Here is a 17,371-nt window from a genome sequence, read left to right on the forward strand (position 1 = left end):
AATCCCTTAACCTATTAATTTTGTTAATGGATATAATCCTCAATTAGTTAATGCTAATAATTAGATTAACTAAATTAAGTATGACTAATAATTAAATTAGACTAATTTATAGTTAGGGTTTGAAAATCAAAATCAAAATCATTTTTTTTTTAAATTTAACATACGGTTGGCCAGTTGGGATTCTCAAATATTTCCAACCGTAATTACCATATAAGGTTGGAACTCCAAACCGTAGAAAAATCCAGTGTAAAATACTGTTGGGAGTCCATATTTTCCCAACCGTAACTACCAAATATTATTAGGAGTTCCAACGTTAAAAAAAAAAGCTTAGGTTAAAATACGGTTGGGAGCTCAAACCATATAATTGTTTACGGTTGGGAAAACCAATATTTTCTAACCGTATGTAATTCTGAAACTATTTTAAAATCCCTAATTTGATCAAATATAACCTATTTAAACGACCAAAAACAACAAAAGGGTGGGTTTTCAATTCTTACCTAATTAGAGTAATTACTTATGGAGATTCGATGATTAATCGTCGTTGAGAACAAAAAAAAAGGAAGAAGAAGAGACGATGGAGAAAAAGAAGAGAAGATATTTTGATTGGGTTTAAGTTTAATTTTTGGACTTTAATTAGATTTTGTAATTATTTAACACGGTATCATCGGGACCTTACGTCCCTGGCTCAACCTTCCATCTTGGTATACTGCTTTTTTAGTCAAGATTTTCGACATATGACTTGCTAATCTAATATTATACATAAGTCTTGTACAATTTCAACAATATCTGAGTCCATATACAACTTTTTTTTTTTTTGGAAGATAAGCTTCTAATAACGTGTTACTATTTGTTCTCTAATTACCTAGTTTAGTATAAAAATTATTTTGATTGCTCATAAGTTTTCTGGAACAATTGTAATTTTTTTTTATGAGGTTTCTAAAGTTTTATTCTAACCTATAATAGAACCCATTCAATATAAGTTAATAAGCATGTTTGCATATGATCAAAAAAAAAAGATTGTTGACAGAGGAAACCAATGATGTAGTACATATATTTGTGTATTCATTCTGTATGGTACTCAAAATCCCATGACTTTGAAGATTTTAGAATTAAACGTGAAGTTGTATGAGAGTAAACCTGCACACTTTATATTGCTCTTTCAAGTTTCCTTTTTTTTCTAAAAGAAAATGTTTTCATGACGATCTTCGCAAAAAAGAAAAAACAAACAAACAAACAAATAAAAAATCATAATCATTCAACAATTGATATCCATCTTCATTTAAAGTTGTCCTAATTCAGCCGAACTGATAATGAAATCCCCACACATGAAAAATGTAATATTTTCCACCAATCAATTAAATTTATGGCACCGGCTGAGACCGGAAGTCTTATAAGACAATCGATAAATTAAACGTCTATAGAAACTCACTGTATAAACGGGCTTCACCAACTTTGCCAGAGAGTCCGCTTGCTTCAGTATCTTTGTTGAAAAAGCGTCTCTAAGTGATGTGTCAAACAGACAGTCCATTCACATGTTTGGAGTACTTCCCTCATTAGAAATAAATAGATACACGATCTTTCACCTGATGTTGAGTATGATCATAATAATGAGGCAAATAATATGACAGCTAAGTACTTGATACAAAGGCTTCAAGGGCATCTTGCAAGTTCCAGTCTATGATGCTTGTAAATGATGATACTGCCGTAACCAATATGGTCTCTTAAAAACTTTTAATGAAAACAGTGGTTTGTTCGGCTGACAGATCTATGATGCAGGTGGATGCGTGTGTCTAAATGTTAAATTGCAGGTTGAAAATATGTCAGGAAACTCCAACTTCTCAACAAAAAGAGACTTACCTTGCAGGTTTGCGGAATACAGTTTATAGTGGGAGTCTGTTGGATACATTTGTGGTGTCTCTTTGATCCGTGTAGATTGAATGGGGTTATAATCCTGTTTTTTCCTCTTTTTTTTCCGTTCTTTCTTCCAGGCGAAATTAGTGTCTATGTTTCTCATTACTTATTTGCTGGTCGAATCACCAAATAGCATTTCTTGCTCCAGTGAGAACAACCTCATATTTGCTGGTCGTTCAGACCTGGCAAATAAATACCCAACAGAATGCACAGCTCAACTCAAGTCTTGATGTAAATCAGATTCAGAAATTCTGTTCGCCTAATTCCACTTGCAGTGGCCATTGATTAAACTTATTTTCTGGTTTCTATATAGAAGGAGTCGATTCTATTGCTGGTGAGCATTGACCAGGAAAATGGGGATTCTCTATAGCGAGGTTGACCACACACTTCCAATTGCTGTATCATATTGAGTAAATTCTCTGAGCTTTGTCAATAACATCAAAGATTTGTCAGCTTAGACTGTGCGTTTTAGTTTTTCCTAGTACTGAAGTTGTTTAACTTATCAAAATAAATTGCTGATATTGCCTGTTTATGGATTTTCTAAGCGAGTTTTGGGTAGAGGAAATGAAGCCAAAAGGAACCTCTGAGAAGAAAGAGCCTGGACTTGAAGATCCCTTAGGGAGATATTGACTGTAATGGAAGTCAGTTGGGTATGTAAACTAATATTTTCCTTTGGTCTTCCTTGCTAGGTCTGCTGTGTATCATGTTCAACTTAAAATCACGCAGACCCTAGGATTCCTCATTAGGAGTCTGAGCTGCTATCAGCTGAAGACTTGTATTATCTTTCCGGGTTTGAAGTTATAGTCTTTGTCAAACTGATGAGCATTTATCTTCTAGTTGTTTTATGTCTGAATCTTTCACTTGATCGAATTTATCATGCTCTCAATTTGTCTGATTTCCCTTCTTTTTTTGCCCTAATTTTTCAATTTGTCGTGTTTTCCTTTCTTTACCATTTCTTTCCCTCTAATGATTCTGTTTGTCTCTCTTTAATGGCAGATTATCTTCAGTAATCCTCCTTTACCCATACATCAGTGTCTCAGCTATGTCCCATTACATCAATTGGATTGATTTAAGTTGGCTTCTCAACAGTTGGCATCAATCAAGTTGGCTTTAATTCTTTGCACTGGTGCATCGGTATGTGTTTGATCTCATCTTCAAGATAACTTTTACCTGGATACATCAGATTGGGTATTTGATCTTTTCTCTCGAGCATCATTATGCCTGGATATGTATTTATCCCATACTAAATATCCGAATTATTGGTTTCATCCTTCTATAGGGCACTCTGGAGGTATTGCTTTTGCATGGAAAAACGGTATTGATTTACAACTTATGCACACTACTCACAATATTATTCATGCCATTATCACCTCTCATAATCATAAACCTGATATCCTTCTTACTTGTATGTACGGTGACAATAACCCTGCTGAAAATTAAGTTCAATGGCAGTTTTTGTTAGACATGAGTCATGATGTTAACATCCCTTGGGTGCTAATTGGTAATTTGAATTTCATGGCTGATTCTGAAACTAATACTAGTCATCCTTCTACCGATTATCGTTCTAGACATATTAAAGATATTATCAACCAATTAGGTCTTGTTGATCTAGGTTATCATGGTTCTGACCATACTTGGTCGAATCATAGGGCATGCACTAATCATACTACTTTTAGATTGGATAGATCTCTTGTGAACTCTCTTTGGATTACTATCTAAGATACGGCTCATCTCCAACACATTGCACCTCTTGCATCTGATCATAGCCTTATTTTATTGCACTCCATGCTTGATTCTAGTAGATCATCTCCAATTAAACTTTATAGATGCTGGTTTCAAGTGCAGTCTTGTTCAACCACTATTCACAACAGCTGGAATCAATCCTTTCAAGGGTATCCTCCTTACAGTTCTCTTGTAAACTTAAATTTACTAGAACTGAGCTGCAGAAATGGAAAAAAAGTCTCTTTTGGTAATACTGAAGCTCAAATTCATTCTCTAAATCAACAACTTCAACTTTGTCATGACCAAAATATGTCAGTTACTCATCCTGATGTTCTGTAATTAAGTTCTTCTTTTCAATAATGGTTAACAATTCAAAAAGAATATTATATGCAGCAGGCAGGTGCTCATATTTCTGAGGAAAACAGAAATACAAGTTATTCTGATACAATGGCTAATTTTAATAAGAGGGAATATAATATCCAGGAAATATAATCATTGCCGACACATTTATGACAATGTAATCATTGCACATGAATTGCTTCACACAATGAAAACAAAAAGAAACAAAGAAGCTTTAGTGGGATTGAAGTTAGACATGTTGAAGAAATTCAACAGATTAGAGTGGCCTTTTTTACCCTCCATTTTATCTCGTCTTGGTTTTCATGCCGATTGAATTAAAATGATAGAACAGTGCATTTCCACTACGAATGTCCCCTTGTTGATTAATGGATCTCCTAGTGCCACTTTTGCACCTTTAAGAGGTGTTCGTCAAGGGGAACCCTTGTCCCCTTACCTTTTTCTCTTTGTTATGGAGGTTTTATCTAGATTTCTGCAACAACAAGCTAATTATGGTCATCTTAGAGGTATTCAAATTAACAAACATTGTCCTGCTATTAACCATCTGTTTTTTGCAGACGATTGTTTGTTATTTTTTCAAGCTTTTTCAACTCATATGAGGAACCTTCAACAACTTCTTACTTCTTTTGGTCAAGCATCAGTGCAAGTCATCAACATGCAAATATCAACAATATTATTTAGTAAGCATACTCCTCCTTCTCATAAGAACAATATCATTAATATTTTGCAAATGGAATGTATGGGGCTTGGTGAAAAGTATTTGGGAATAGCTCTTCTTATGCACAGATCAAGACAGAAGAATTGTCAAGGAATTTTAGGTAACATGAGTTCTAGACTGCAGGGCTGGCAAAGTAAACTGATTCCTCAAGAAGGTAGAACAACTCAATTTAACTCTGTTCTCAGCACAATGGGTATGTATCAGATGCAAGTTTTTAAACTACTAGATACAACTATTGCTCACGTGAATAGAATTCAGAGACAGTATTGGTGGCATAATTATGCTAATCATAAGTCTCCTCGTGTCATTTCTTGGGACAAAGTCAGTTTGCCTAAAAAGCTTGGTGGTCTAGGTTTAAAGAATCTTAAGAACTATAATTCGGCTTTTCTAGCTAAGTTAGCTTGGAATCTTTGCATAACCAGGATGCCTTATGTGCTAAGATTTTAAAAGGGAAGTATTTCCCTTTTCATGATTTACGTTATCATCCTCCTCCTCCTGCAAATAATGGTAGCTGGATTTGGCAGAGTATTTTTCATGGTCTTCATATTGTTCTTAGGCAGGAAAAATGGCAAGTTGGTAATGGTACGACGATCAACATTTGGACCCATAACTGGATTCCAGATTTAAATGCTCCTCTTCAAGACTGGAATGATATGCATGTCAGTGATTATCAGTGGGTTTCTCAACTTATTCATGATTCTTTATCACAGTGGAATGTCCCTTTACTCAGACGATTATTTACTTCTGCTCAAGTTGATTCAATTCTCACCATTCCGATTCAGTTAGATCAACAAGACTCTTTGTTATGGCCACTCACTGCTTCTGGTATTTTCACTACAAAATCTACTTATATTCATCTTTGTGAAAGTCAACATATTAGTGTTGTTGCTACTAATACCTTGCCAACAAAATTCTGGCTGAAATTCTGGAAGTTGCAGATTCCTTATAAGTTACAATTGTTTCTTTGGAAGACTTTTCAGAATTACCTACCTGTCAAGACTAAGTTATTTCATCAGAATATACTTGCGTCTTCAGACTGTGTTCTCTGCAACAACAACCATCTTGAAAACTGCTTTACCAATGTCCTTTCTCTACTGCCATTTGGAGACATTTCGTTTCTCAGCTCTATCAGGACATAAGTCAGCATCAACATTTTATTGATTGGATACGAAATTAGCAATCTCTTGACTTTGTTATCAGCATTTACCACTCATCTAAGATCATGCACGTCATTGCTTGCATTTTTCACTCCATTTGGTAACATAGATGCCAAGTTATTTTTAGTAATGCTACTCCCAACATTAGTGTAGTCATTCATAGCATTACAAGTTACTTGCATTTTCATCATCTCACTTTATCTGACAATACTGTCATTCCTGTTAGACATGATCTTAGACTTCATCTTTCTTGGCAGCCTCCTCCTGATTTTTTGAAGATTAATATAGATGCTTCAGTTCATCCTAAATTTTATTTAGCTGGAATTGGTATCCTAATTCAGGGTCATGTGGGATGCTTTCAAGCAGAGGCATGGCCTCTGGTTGAAGGTATGAATCTAGCTCTTTCCCATGACTGGCATAGAGTTATCTTTGAATCAGATAACTTGAATATATGTATGTTTGTTCAACACCAACATCCTCCTCCTTGGATAAGCTTACCTCTTTTGAAGAATTGTACAAGTATGGGTAATAATAATACTCTATCTTGGTCTTGGCTCATGTGTATAGGTGTTGTAATAAAGCAGCTGATGCTTTAGCAAAAGCTGTTAGAAGGTATCTGAATAAGGAATGGTGCTCTCACCCACCTGACATGTTAAACTCTGGTGTAAATTATCCCTCTTGTTTAATATATTTACTCCTTTGTTAAAAAAGAAAAAACTGAGCATTTAAAACGATATTAAATATTATCAGTCTTAATATTTGAATATCATACTACCGTTTTTGCTTGGTTTAGGAAATATAAGAAGTGAAAAATACTAGAACCCCCTACTATATGAGTTCAAACATATAGAAGCCCCACTAAATGGATCATCCACTGTCAACTACATACTTTAAGAAAATGATATTACTAGGCCCAAAAAATCAAATTTTCTTCAGATCTGGCCCATAATTAATTATTACGAATTTTAATAATACCAAGGCTACCCTTTAATATTTATACAAGAGGAATAACAGAAGATAATTTCATTTTCTATTTCATTTTCTCTCTCCGTCTAAAACCAGAGCTGCTCTCATAGATTCATTTTCTAGGGTTTTATCTATTCGGTTGTACAAGATCTAATCTTCTGATTTGATTTCACATCAACAATTTGCAAGAAAATCGATCTGTGATTTAGAAAGAATCAATTATGTATAGAGATTTTTGTTCTACTCTATCTTCTGCTAAAAGAATTTAGTGGTTTTCGATCTATGTCATCTATGGCTGCCGATGTACGACGAAGAGGAAAAAATGACATCGATCTCTACTTCTGTATCTGTATCTACTGATGATGTTTGTAGATCATCATTTGTTTGTGAATAAGTCGAAATCGAGATGCAGAGACAATGGAATTCGTCATCAACTATTAGATCTGAAGATTCAACAACAAAAAGTGAGAAAGATAAGTTTCTCCCTTCTAATCCTGTTTAATTCAATTAAAATTCCTAGTTATGTGATTTGAAAATAAAATTGACTCTAATTTGTTGTTTCGAAGATACTTCAGGTAAGGTTTTCTATTTGATTCAATAGGTTTTCCTGATTTAGTAGGTCTACTTTCTTAGTTTGATAAGGTTCTGATTTTTGTTTCGTTGACTTTATTCAGATCGGAGAAGAACATTATTTTTATTGAATCAACAGGTTTTGAATCTAGGTATGTTTAGGTTTGTTGTTTGTTTCTGCCGATTTTTTGATAATAATAGTTAAATTATCCATTTAATAAAAACACTGATCTCTCATAATTCTAATGGAGCTAGTTGTGGACTCTTGTTGGTGTTTTTATGTTGCTTATCTTGACTACATATGTTGAGTTTGGTTAACGAATCTATGGTGGTGTTGATGGTGGAGATGCAGGTTCTGGAGGAGTATGAGAAGGATGTGGTGGTAGAGGTGGTGGTATTGGAGCAGGTTTGAAGGAGTATTTTGAAGTCAGTGGTGGTGTTTTTCAGAATTGATGAATTGAAGGAGATGATGAGAAGATAAATGATGAACTATTTTAAGTTTCTACTACTGGTGCTAGTGGTGACAGGTAATTAGCTGATTTCACAAGGTTCTCTTCTTTTTTAAATGTTTATGTTTTTGTTGTGATCAAGGTTAACTTGTTCTGATAAATTTACTACGGTATCATCCATGTCAATGATTGGTTTTTACTGTTGACTTATGCATCCTTGTAAAGGTAGTATATGGATTTTGTAATTTACATCAAAGGGGTCAATGCTTTCAGTTGAATGAATGTATATCAAAAGGTAGTATATGGATATAGGTCTGCACATTACATCTGTTCAACTGCACATTATACAAGCCATATGCATGACAGTTTGCACATTTAACTAGCATTGGCAGACTATATATGTGTAACTAGTAGTTACACATGTTATTTTGATGGGATATGCATATGTAACCTAATATGAAACTTCTATTTAACTGTAACATTTTTAATTTTACCTTCTTTTTGTAGAATCTGTAACTCTGTAAGGGTGAACTATTAAGTTTTGTATACTTGCTCTAGTTTATTCAGTTATGAGATAGATTTGACTATTCTGTGGCCATTGGTTTTTTATTTTTGGATGTCCTGTTTTGTTCATTTGTATGAGAAGTGTTCTAGCTGCTATGGTACTGATATCATTTGCTTGTCATGTAGTTACTAAGAAGGCTGACCCCAAGGTGCTGGCTAACAAAGCTTCCAAGGCTGTCAAAGATGGAGCATCAACCATTAAGAAGAAGGCTAAGAACATCTGCACATCAGTCACATTTCACAGGCCAAAGACATTGCAGAAGGCAAGGAATCACAAGTACCAATGTATTAGTGCACTACCAAGGAACAAGCTTGACCATTACCAAATCCTGAAATACCCACTCACCACCGAGTCCGCAATGAAGAAGATTGAAGACAACAACAAGAAGAAAACAAGGATGCTTTCAAGAAGATGTACAACATCCAGACAGATAAAGTGAACACCGTTATCAAGTAAGCCTTCTTGATTACTTACGACTAGATACTTCTTTTTCTTGAAAGGTAGTATATGGATATAGGTCTGGAATGGTTTCACTTAACTCATACATCTGTATAACTGCACATCACACAAGCCATATGCATGACAGTTTGCACGTTTAACTAGCATTGGCAGACTATGGATGTGTAACTAGTAGTTACACATGCTAATTAAATATGTAACTTCTAGGTACACAAGCCAAATGAATGTGTATCTACTAGTTACACATACAAATTAGATGTGTAACTTATAGTTACACATGCTAATTTGATGGGATATGCATATGTAACCGAATTATGAAACTTATATCTGTTATAGTGGTTATATTTATGAAATTGAGGAAAGAACATCAAGTCCTAGTAGTACGGAGTAGTAGTGGATGCAGATTAGACTAATTAGATGCAGGTTATACTTATAGTTACACATGTTAATTAGATGTGTAATTTCTAGTTATACATGATGATTGTATGTGTAACTTATGCTAATATGCATGTGTAACTATTGTTTACATGTGTAACTACTGATTACACATGCATTTTTTTTTCCTGGGTTCATATCTATACCCTGCTGAATCAGTTGTGTGATCATTTTTTGCGATATTAATGTGCTAGCACAAGGTTCCCAGGTGTTTGTATTATTCTGCCAGTATAATTACTGTCTGAAGCTTTACTTTCTGTTGCTTAAAATGTCCGTCGTCATCGATAATATGAAAATGGCTTAGGTACATCTAGACTAGCGCAATAAAACGTTTTTCTGTTAATACAGTGCTAACAACGTATTTCTGCTGAAGCAGTGATATCTTAATTAAGAGCTTTTCATTCACTTGCAAGGTTAACTGTATTATTTTATGACTGGTAATTGCTTGATAGTCACCTCTCGTTTTTGCTAGTGTTATTCATTTAGAGATGGATTTGCTGATTTATGTTGACATATCTAAGTCTGATGCATGTGTAACTCCTAGTTACATAATTCAGATGCATGTGTATCTGCAAGTTACACATGCTAATTAGATGTGTAACTTTTACTTACACATACTGATTTTGGGTACACATACCAATATGCATGTGTAACTCCTAGTTACACTAGTCATATGCATGTGTAACTGCTAGCTACACTAGCCAGATGAATGTGTATCTCCTAGTTACACATGTTATATGCATGTGTAACTCTCAGTTACACAATTCAGATGCATGTGTAACCGCTAGCTACACTAGTCAGATGCTTGTGAAACTGAAATATACATTGTTTTATGTACAGTTCATTTTAATCGTATAAATACTGATTGTTTGTTGTTATATTTCAGGTTTTAGATAACTTCATAAAAGCTAATTGCTTAAACGTGGTAATGGTCTCGCTGGAACTGGAGTTGACGTTGAATACACAAGTTAGATGCATGTGTAACTCTCAGTTACACTAGATAGACACATATGTAACTCTCAATTACACTAAACAGATGCGTGTGTAACTTCTAGTTACACATGCTAAGAAATTATTGTAAATGAATATTAAAGTAATAACCTTTTTTTTTTGATGTCTATTTATTTGCATATATATACAAGTGTAACTTTGCATTACACATATCATAAGATGTGTAACTTCTGGTTACACATGCCATATGCATGTGTAACTTCTGTTTACACCTTCACACTGTATTTTAATAATTTCGGGCCTAGATTTAATAATTTTGGGCCTAGATTTAAATTTTATTTAATTATGGACTTGACAATATGCATAAGGGTATCAAGGTCTTTTAAAAACTCGGGGCCTAGATTTAAACTTTTTTTAATTAAGGGCCTCATATTATGGGTTATTCATGGGTTGGGTCTGAGCCTAATTTCCCCATATAAGAAAGCCACCTTTAGTTTATTTCAGCTCATATGTTTGCCATGGGCTTCTTGATGACTGCAATCAAATGCTTAATCCGGTTTTGCTGCAGCCTGCGGGTGATGGAGCCCCACAAAATCCTGACATCCTTACTGAACAGAACAATGGGGTATACCCTTTGTTTGAGTAAAATTTAGCTATGCTTGGATTGCAAAATCTTTCTGGGACTTGGTATTGCATAAGCGTCTGTCTCTCGAATCTTGTGCGTTTGATTGTTTCTTGATTGCCTGTGTTTCATGTTCATTATGTAGTTTGTGTGCAACTAAGATGCCAGTTCTATTTGGTTTTGGGAGGTGTTCTTTTTTACAGATAACAGGAGGGAGAGAACGGATATGTAGATGTAATGATTTGCCAAAATCTAGTCAATACAGGGTCAAAGTCCAATACAATAAATTAAAGTATTTTTGTATTACCTATCCTACCCTCAATAACTTGTGCATACTTTCGTATTACTGTGATTTTTCGTCCGGAATAAAGAAACAAAAACCCTAATCTCTTCGGTACACGAGATTAAAACAATCTTATATTTCTTTTCTTTTTTTTGGGTATTCATCGTCGTGATTATTATGTCGTTCATGATCAGTACCTTCTGCTTGCAATCGTTTGTGATTTTTAAGCATTTCAATTTTTTTTGTCGACTTTCGTGTGATGCTTATTTATTAAAAAAAATGGAGAATTGGATCAGATTAAATTTTTTAGATGAACCCCCTTTGAGATACAGGGCCTTGAAAACAAAAATTACAAGAAACGTGGGCCTTGAAAACAGAAAGTACAAGAAAAGTTATGTACCGAGAAACAGTCGGAAGACTTGTATTTCTACCCTAGTTTCAAATGGTCATATATAGGGTTTAATTATTATTTTTTTAAACCTTGAACATTTTATGCTAAAACTTTAGTATTTGCAGAAAAATTGCGCAAACAAGAATAATTATAAGAAAATATTAAACAAGAAATTTTTTTTTTTGTTTCTCTCCGAAATAAAAGTGGCGTTGTCTTGCCTTCTACTTAATGAAGTTTCATTGTGTCGGCCAATAGCTTCATTACTTAGCCAAATGCATTTACAATGTAGTGCTACTCTTGCAGTTCATTGGCCCTGCGGGGTTATGCCGTTCTTAGCACTTGACAGTCTACACAGTGTTGCGCCATTCTGGTTGCACACTGACTTGGCCTGCAACTTTGTAACGCGTAATTAATCAAACAAACTATGAACCTTCATTTAAACTTTCATTTATCTCGTCATCAGGAATAAGAATCAAAGGATCATCACCACGTTTTCCACACTATGGTAAGCTAGAAATACCGATCAAAGAAACTTTGAAATTAGATACAAATTTTTAAATTTTCGGTCCAAATTCAGACCAAGTTTTATTCAGTTCCTACTAATTTAACATCATTACTGATGGGATTTGATAGAAAAGTTAACATTGATCATTTAATCATTCTAATATTATCTTGAAAATCACTTGAATTGAATATATATGATAAAGTTTGTTTTTTTTTAGTCAACATCGCTGGAAAAATCATCTCTGACCTTAATGTCTCCACCCAAATTTTCTCATTTTCTCAGCACCATCACGATTATATACTCCCTCCATCCGGAATTACTTGATAAATTAGGGTTTTGCAAATTTATCAAGGAATTGAAATTATTTTCACATAGACCGTCAATCTCCCAAATTCTTTGTGTAATATACTAGTTTTCACATCTTAGTTTTTTTATTTCTTCTTGATATTTAGGAAATTTTTGGGGAAAATATTAAAATTTTCTATTATATTTTTTCCTAAAAAAAAATTGATTAATTCATCCGGACGGAGGGAGTATGTTGATTAGACTCATAACTTTCCAATAAAGATAAAGAATCGCGGCTGAAAAATATCTAGTCGCAAAGTCCCCAAGAATTTCAGTTGGGGGAGAGTGGAGAAATTTTTCAGCGGAGATGGGATTGCAATTGTTTAGATTCAGATATATACATTGATAAATAAGGGTTAAGATAGGTTGACAATCACGAAGACCCGGAGAGAAACTGATGTTAGTGAGATAGATGATAAGAAAAATAAACATATTCTGTATCCAATCATGTTCATGAAAAAAATATTTTATTTATTGTAGGATTTGTGATCAGTAAATAAAATTTGAAGTTTCAAAAATAGTCGATAAGCTGAGGAATGCTGGATATACAGGTTCCAGGAAGCCTCTAAGACCCAAGGGATCGATAAATAATCTTGTAATTGCTAAATATGACAACTTACATTAAAGGTAGTTATCAGTGCCAAGCTCGTAAGAGCAAAATAAATTGTAAAGACAAAATAAATCATAGTAAAGAGAAAAAACTATAATTTTTTTTATTATTGGAGCCCTTAATTTTGAGGCGGAGGTCATATATTCATAAAGATGAGGGAGGCAAACCCAAAGGAGTTAATATCGTGTATCAATTTCATATCGGCTGGGTTCGATATGGCTATACAAAAGATTTTTTCGGTTATACATCATTAAGATTATAATGTTAAATGTTTTTAAATGTTTTAATCTAACAAAATTGGTGGCATATGATGCATTAATTCTCAAGATCATTAAAGGGTACAAAAGAAACAAAATGATTAGAAAAAATGGTTATGTTTATAAATTTTCAGATCTTAGTAATTATGTTACCAAATTATCCTCAACGATATTATCATTACATCAGTAAACCTCAATTATCGGTTTATGCAGGCTTATATGAGTGTTTTTATCGTTCAATCTTCATATTACTGATATTTTAAATATCATAAAGGTTTTTCCTGATAAATGATAAAGCCCTATAATATCGGCCGATTCGATCGATATTGACTATAGTGAGCATACCTCTTTGATCACGTGTTATTCGAGGACTATGATAATGAGTTACATAATAAGATACAATATTTTTTTATTTTACATTAATTTGGGCTTAAGGCATTTGATGGGCTTTACATACATATGTGGAATATTGTATCCACATTCTGCCCATTTTTCTCTTTACTCAAATTGAAAGGCTGAAAGGGCAAGGCAAAAACTAGTTTCTATTTTATACCGAGGTAACTGGTAAGAGTTTATGCTTAAGGCGGTCGTGTCCTATGTTGGTTTCTTTGCTCTTAGCGCTTAACATGTCGAGTGGTTATTTATGGCTGCCTTGACTTCTCACGTCTTCTAATACAAGAGAGAGACTTTTTTCTTACAAAAACATGGTTTATTTTCTTCCATCGTTCTTGTTCTTTTATTCTGAAGTTCTTGGTTCATGTCCTCGTTTTTCTCAAATGCCTTCGTTTTCACTTTTCAGGTATGATAAATTTTTCTTTTCCTATAGTTTTGATGTTATTTTATGTCAGCTAAATCCAATCTACTAATCTAGTGTCAAACTCGTTGCTATATTGTGCCCAAACATTAACATGTTGTGTGGTGCCATAAATGTACGGAGGCAACATGCTTTACACCTCTACTCCCATGTATGTATGGTGAACATCAAAACCCATCCTAACTCGGGTCGTTACCCTTTTTCTACCTATCCCTAGCTACTTCATCGGATACGTATCACGTATCAAGAATATGTGGTCGTACTGGTACTAGAAGGGATATCTTCTCTACTAAGGAAATAGTGTCAACCATTTACTCTTTTATTTCCAGGAAACACACAATTCCTACTGGCAAAACCATATCTTTTTTCATCCTTTAGTCAGTTGGAATAAAATAATGTTTCACTGCATGGGCCATGAGTCACACATACGATTTGAAAATAATAAAAAAGGGTTAGAGATAGGTTATATATGAAAGTTGTTAATAAAGTAATTAAATCCCAATTAACGCTTTTTAATCTTCTAATTAGGTACAGACTTTTGGTGGATTTTAATGCTTAAACCTTTTAACAGACATAATCAAAAGTACCATCGGAAACTTCATAAGCTCCTGGCCAGCCTAAACTAAAAATGGAACCATATTTCACCATGAAAATCTGTTAATTCTTGAGTGGATTCATTCATTATATCACAGAACTGTTGTTACCATCTCTTCATGCATAAAACTTTCTAGTCTATCACTAAATGCAACTTACTCTAGCCAGGCCTAGCTAATTGCATGCTTATATTGCATGGATTTTTCTTTTACATATTTTTTTTTTTGTGGGAAATGAGAGTGAATGGAATAGCTAGGAGGAGATCAATAAACACCAATACTAGTAGAACTGACCCAGATCTAAACTGAAACCAAACTGCAGACACTACCCTAGTATATATGCTAGCTAGCTGGCTGGCTGGCTAATTGCAATAAACAAGAACTCCTGTTTCAAGCTTTCTTTGTTTCTTCACCCTTGCAATGAAGTTCTCCACCCTTTGGTTTAACTCCTCATCCGCAGGCAAGGGATAACAACTCTGTGCCATTGCATGAGGTTCCTCCTGTCGTTTCATCACTTTTTCTTCTCGGACATGATCACTTACTACACTTGTGACATCAACCTCTTCCATGAAAGAAGACTCTGGTTTCAACTCTTGGTGAATGATCATCATCTTCTCTTTTATACTACTTATTTTCTGAATACTATCACTATTCTTACTTCTTTCTAAGCACTGTTGGTAAACTTCAGTAGCCGGATCAGACGACTTAGCGGAACCGAAAAACTTTGATTCTCCCACAAGGAAAACAACGATGACGTTGCACACGATGAATAAACACTTGGGGTTGAAAATACAAGTCCAAAAACTGGGGACAGAGATAGAGAGAAAGTTCTTCATGGATGAACATAGAAATGGAAACCATAAAGGACTAAAACAAAATATAATACATGTTAGGATTGTTAAGCAATAGAATATAAGGGTATCAAGAAACCGACGATTCTTCTTGAACTTGTTCTTGGCTTTCATGGCTTGGAACTTTTCTATATAAATGTGATCCATAGTGGGTTTAATTTAGAGCTAGCTAGCTAAGATGGTTTCTCTCCTAAGAAGAGGATCAACTAAAGAGGAGGAATTGAAGGTTTCTTTCTCATCCTACTGAACATAGAGCAACGCAATGGATGATCCACTTAAATAGGGTTTTGGAAAGTGGTTGCTGTTCTCTTATGTGGGCTTCCATCACAATCACATGTTGCTTTATTTTCATCTTTCTTTATTAGTATGGGAGAGTGACTTTAGAAAAAGCAGATAGAGAAGGTTGATTGGTGGTAGTGATTTTGATGCTTTAGGGATTTATTGTTTTTCTTTTTACTTTAGTTTTCCCCACTACTTAAGTTTGATTGTTTCATAAATGGAGCCACTATTCGTACACTTAAGAAAAACACATACTGTCCCAAAACACCTTAACTAGTTAAGCAGAGCCATGAGAACAATAGGGCAGTGTGTGTGGTCACTGGTGATTACATGCTAAGTGAAGTTAGCGCAAGTAAAATAGCTCATTTTTACTTTTCGCATATCATCAACCTTGAGAGAGAATCATGATTGCAAAAAGGGAAATCCAGTAGTCATTTAAGGCAGTTATAGGAACACATTAAAAATGGTCAAAAATGATATATGTCTCCTGTAAAGCAATGGTACTAGTAGTCATAGAAGAATGATTTTCATGTTATCGATGATGATTTTGTTCAAGGTAGGATTTTCTCTAACGGAAATTGTAGAATAGATTTTTTTAACTTTTAGGAGAAAATGTTGTGTAAGAAAACCTTACCTATTAGAGTTGATACTGTTGGAAATTTTGGGTTAAACAAGAGGACGAAAACAGAAACAGAAAATGGTGTATCCCTGACTTCAAGGCTCTTCCGATTTCTTTAGACAATAATTCGATCTTTCCCAATAAATTTGGCGAGTACAAACGGTCTCTCGAATTATGCCTTCATGATTCGATGAAGCCCTAACACCGTAATCGAATTCAAGGATTGTACTTCCTTGACCCGACCAAGAAACACATTGTATAAGGTTCTGATGATGCTTTTTAGAGAAGAAGAAAACAAATTGTTTTTGATGATGTTGGAATGGGAGAACATCTTCGCTACTTATAGTGATATTCATGCCTGTTGGAGTGTCGTTTCATCACCAACAGACGCTTCCAAAAGCCATTAATGGTGGCTTATGAGAAGAGACGCGTCTGTTCAATTTTGAACGGAAACTTCTAGGTTTTACAAAGTAAAACCAGAAAAAATTTCCACGAGACGCTGTCTCGGACTCTTCTAGGTCAGGTCGATCACCATATAACTCTGCGTAGTGGCAAACCTTGAAAATATCCAACAGATATTTGTACTAGATAAGCATCAAATTAAGATTTAGGACTATGTGGACTAGGAGATATATTGTTATTCTAAAATAATATCCATGCATTATAATGTGTACTTTGTGTTCTGATTGCCAATCGTGAAAGAGGTTGATTTGTGCTTCATACTCGGTGCCCTTTTCTTTTATGTTAATGGGCTCCCTTTCGTTTGTTTTACCCACTCCTCGAGTAGGGATCCGGTATCATGCATTGTCTCTTTGCTGATTGGATCATCATAACTCTTTGTTTTCACATTCAAGGGAGAAAAAAACAGATTAACTCTGTACGCCAATAGGCACCATGGAGTCCTAGGCCTTAGACATTCACCATTTCCTAGGCCACAATCTT

The 17,371-nt window shown here is 34.5% G+C and overlaps 1 protein-coding gene across 1 annotated transcript; it reads right to left on the bottom strand.

Annotated features, from left to right (window-relative positions):
- Positions 1-14,628: 14,628 nt before the first annotated feature.
- LOC113277239 lies at positions 14,629-15,767 on the bottom strand. Its single transcript, XM_026526382.1, has one exon. It carries the CDS (start codon positions 15,676-15,678, stop codon positions 15,043-15,045), a length of 636 nt encoding a protein of 211 aa, XP_026382167.1. The 5' UTR covers positions 15,679-15,767; the 3' UTR covers positions 14,629-15,042.
- Between the last annotated feature and the right edge of the window lie 1,604 nt (positions 15,768-17,371).

The sequence above is a fragment of the Papaver somniferum genome, chromosome 5 (assembly GCF_003573695.1).
Source record: "Papaver somniferum cultivar HN1 chromosome 5, ASM357369v1, whole genome shotgun sequence".
Lineage (NCBI taxonomy): Eukaryota > Viridiplantae > Streptophyta > Magnoliopsida > Ranunculales > Papaveraceae > Papaver > Papaver somniferum.

Bases quoted from the DNA above. Each gene is read 5' to 3' on its own strand.
- LOC113277239 (XM_026526382.1), bottom strand. From the start codon at position 15,678: ATGGATCACATTTATATAGAAAAGTTCCAAGCCATGAAAGCCAAGAAC.